The sequence below is a fragment of the Meleagris gallopavo genome, chromosome 17 (genome assembly GCF_000146605.3).
Source record: "Meleagris gallopavo isolate NT-WF06-2002-E0010 breed Aviagen turkey brand Nicholas breeding stock chromosome 17, Turkey_5.1, whole genome shotgun sequence".
Classification (NCBI taxonomy): Eukaryota; Metazoa; Chordata; class Aves; order Galliformes; family Phasianidae; genus Meleagris; species Meleagris gallopavo.
In genome coordinates this window covers 11,452,646-11,455,817 of record NC_015027.2, presented here as the reverse complement: position 1 = coordinate 11,455,817, position 3,172 = coordinate 11,452,646, and the positions used below count along the sequence as shown (strand labels likewise).

The 3,172-nt window shown below is 55.5% G+C and overlaps 1 protein-coding gene across 1 annotated transcript in view; it reads left to right on the top strand.

Annotated features, from left to right (window-relative positions):
- Window positions 1-2,663, top strand: part of GPD1 (glycerol-3-phosphate dehydrogenase 1) — a 5,899-nt gene extending 3,236 nt beyond the window's left edge. Inside the window, exon 8 of the mRNA XM_010720536.3 lies at window positions 138-2,663. Coding sequence (XP_010718838.1) covers window positions 138-234 — 97 coding nt within the window. The 3' untranslated portion in view covers window positions 235-2,663. The remainder of the gene's footprint in view (window positions 1-137) is intronic.
- The last annotated feature ends 509 nt before the right edge of the window (window positions 2,664-3,172 follow it).

Below are 3,172 nucleotides of genomic sequence, written 5' to 3'. Positions count from 1 at the left end.
CGTCTCCCTCACTGTCTGCACTGCACTGGTGAAGCTTTGCACTGCCTGCACCCAATGAGCTGCAGTCCCACCTGCTGCTGCCCAGTGCACCAGGTGCTGTGACTCTGCTCTGAGAGATGGTGTTGGTCTTCCTGTAGGTTCCCCCTCTTCACAGCTGTCTATCAGATCTGCTATGAAGGCAAACCTGTTTCTGATGTCATCAAGTGTCTCCAGAACCACCCTGAGCACATGTAAATGGGCTCTGCCTGCAAAACAGATCCTGTTGAGAGGAGGGATGAGCTCCCACCTACACCACCTTGCTGCTGCTACAGCTTTGTGAGGAGTCCAGACTTCTGGGAGCCTTTGCAGAGCACTGCAAAGGCAGAGGTTCCCCTGTCTGAGCCTGGCATCTGCATGGAGGTACCTGCTGATCTCCCTTTTTCTCTGAAGGGCTCATTTAGCTTCTGCTGCTGCCTAGGTCCTGCCCTGAGCGGGGCTGAGTGTCTTCCTCCTTTCCCTTTCTTTTGCTTTGGTGGATTCAGTTCTCAGAGAGACTGCTAGGTCGTTGTGATCGATCCAGGCTGTGCAGGAGGCACTGCCTGGCAGGTCAGGCTTTGCTATTAGCCCCGTGGGGCCTCTTGGCATGACACCAGCTCTTCCCTGCTTGCTGCTGTTGCTTTTGTCTTAACTGTCTTGCAGAGGGGCTGTGTCAGTTCCTTCCAGGCTCCACAAGAGACTGAAGCTCCCGAGGACTTTCAAAGGAGTTGATCATCACTCTTTTAAGAAGCACCAGCATATAAAATAGCTCTTTGACCCCTGCCATGTGCAGCTTCCTCAGTCACCACCAGCTGCTTCTGCTGCACAGCACAGCCAGCACTTTGCCTGTGTGAGGGCAGCTCCAGAGAGAGCCCTTGGACTCAATGATTTCACTTTTTGTTCTCACAGCTGACCCTGGCCTCTGACCCCTTTTGTCACTGATCTGCCTGTGCTAATTCTGTGCCTGCTGGCTGTCCCTGGCCAGCTCTCCTCCCTCGTATCAGCTTGTTCTCTGGCTAGCTTTGGCAATGCAGGGACCAACTGCCCCGAAGTCTTTCTGAGCAGCTGGCAGGCTGCGTAGCCCTTGGCAGTGTACCTGATAAAGCAGTTGGGCTGTTGCTCTTAGAGGAATGATCCACAGCAGCTTTTTGCCTTCTCTCTGGCTTGTTCCACTATGTGCCTTAGGCTGGCCTTTGCTTCTCTGTGTGCATTTACAAGAGCTGAGAAAGCAGGTTCCATGCTTTCCCTGCTCTTGTGAGACTGCCCACGGGCAGGACAAGGGGCAGCAAAGGACGTGATCCACAACAGGTACAGAGAGCCCTCCAGCAGCACAGCAGGGGACAGAGGTCTCATGCCTTGTGCTGTGCTTTTGAAACTTGCCCCTTGTCCAGCTGGCTGCCATGTGCCCCTCAGACACTGACTGTGACTTGCTGCTGCTGTCGCTCAGGGCACCGTGTCCAGTGGCTCGCTGTTCCCATCTGGGGCAGGCTGGAGCTGTTGCAGGTCTTGCTGAATGCCCTCAGGCCAGGTCCCAGTGCTCCAGGTTCTCTGACTGGCAGTGAACTTCATGAATGTGTAAAATCATAATAAATTTGGAGAGGGAAGGGGAGGCTGTTCATTCTGTGGTTCTGGTGCAGCGTTGTCTTTGGGTTGGTGCCTGCTGCTCTTGCTAATGGTGCAGATGAGGGCAGTGTCAATTCCTTCCTGGGGATGCAGCTTTGTGTGCTGTTCCAGATGTGAGTAATAACACACGGCAGGACAGTGCTGAGTGAGAACACAGCACAGCATCTCACTTGATTTTTTTCAGCAGCAGTTCCAGCACTAAGTCTTAGCTGAGGGCTGCAGAGTGTTGAGATTGCACTGCTGAGCAGGGTACAGAATCCCAATCCTACCTGGGGCCTGCAGGAACCAGGTCAGGATTCCGCTGTGCTGCCTGTACCCCAGCCCTCCCCTTCTTTGCTGTTTCAGTTCCTTGGGACATTCTGTGCTGTTTTATTCATCTCTCCCCAGCTTCTCTTCCCTGCCTAGTCACTGTCTTTCTCTGAAATGCATCTCACACTGAGTGACCTTTCCAGGCCCGTTAGCTCTCCACTCACCCTCTTGCTAGGGGAATTTAATCTGCTGGCACTGCAGTTGTTTCTGTGCCTTTTATTAGACACGCGTTCTTGGTGGCACCCTACGACCTTTAAATTCAACTGAGCTGAAAAGCACACAAAGTAGCCAGCTCTGGCTTTCTCTGATGAAGAACTTTTTTTAGCAAGGTTGAAGGGAGGATAAAGGAAGTCCAGTGTCTCCTTGCAGGGCTGGCACGACATCTGCTCCCCTTTGTCTTGATGGAATCCCACTTGCGGCTCATTCAGTGTGGCTGAGCTCTCCTCCCTTAAAACACTGCAGCTTCTCACCTCAGTTTGCTGTTGTCAGCACCTGCAGCAGGATTGCAGAGCTTTGTTCTGGACTGGAATTCAGCTGTTAACTCATCTGTTGTGGAGGTGCATCACTCTGAGCGGGCGTTTCTCCACCACTGCGCCATTCCTGCAGGCCTTGAAGGCCCCAGCTCTCACCTGGGGGTGCTCCATGTCCCCCGCTTTCCAGCAACCCACATCTCACACCAGTGTTGGAGTTCACAAGCTATAAAAAGTCTTCCCTTTGCCATTTGGAGTTATGTTCTGCAGCCTCAGCACATCTGCGTGCTGCAGCTCCTGCATGGCTCAGGGTTCTGCAGCCTGAGGAGCGAGGAGGGCTTGGGATGGAGGACAGGGACAACTCTCAGCGTCCTCCTGGAGAAACTCCTGAGGTTGGGAGCCCTCAGGGAGGGGGAGAGGCCCGGTGCCCCCTCAGTGGGAGTCCCTAAGCTGAAAGCCGTCTCCTCCAGGCCGCTGGGCCTCAGCCTCGAACAGGGCCCCTTTTAGTGAGCAGAGGCACCTCAGGGTGCTGAGAAAGGTCAGGAGAGCCGCGGGGAGCCGCAAAGCAGGGCAGGGCAGGCCCCGGGATGCAGCGCGGGGACCTGAGCGTCTGCGGCTCCGTGGAGGTGAAGGAGCAGCCCCGCGAGGGGGCGCTGTGGTGCCGCCTCCCGCCTCGGCGGACTGCAGCTCCCAGCAGGCGGTGAGGCTTGCCGTCACCCTCTCACGTGACGCGGGGAGGCGGGGCGTCGGGCGGA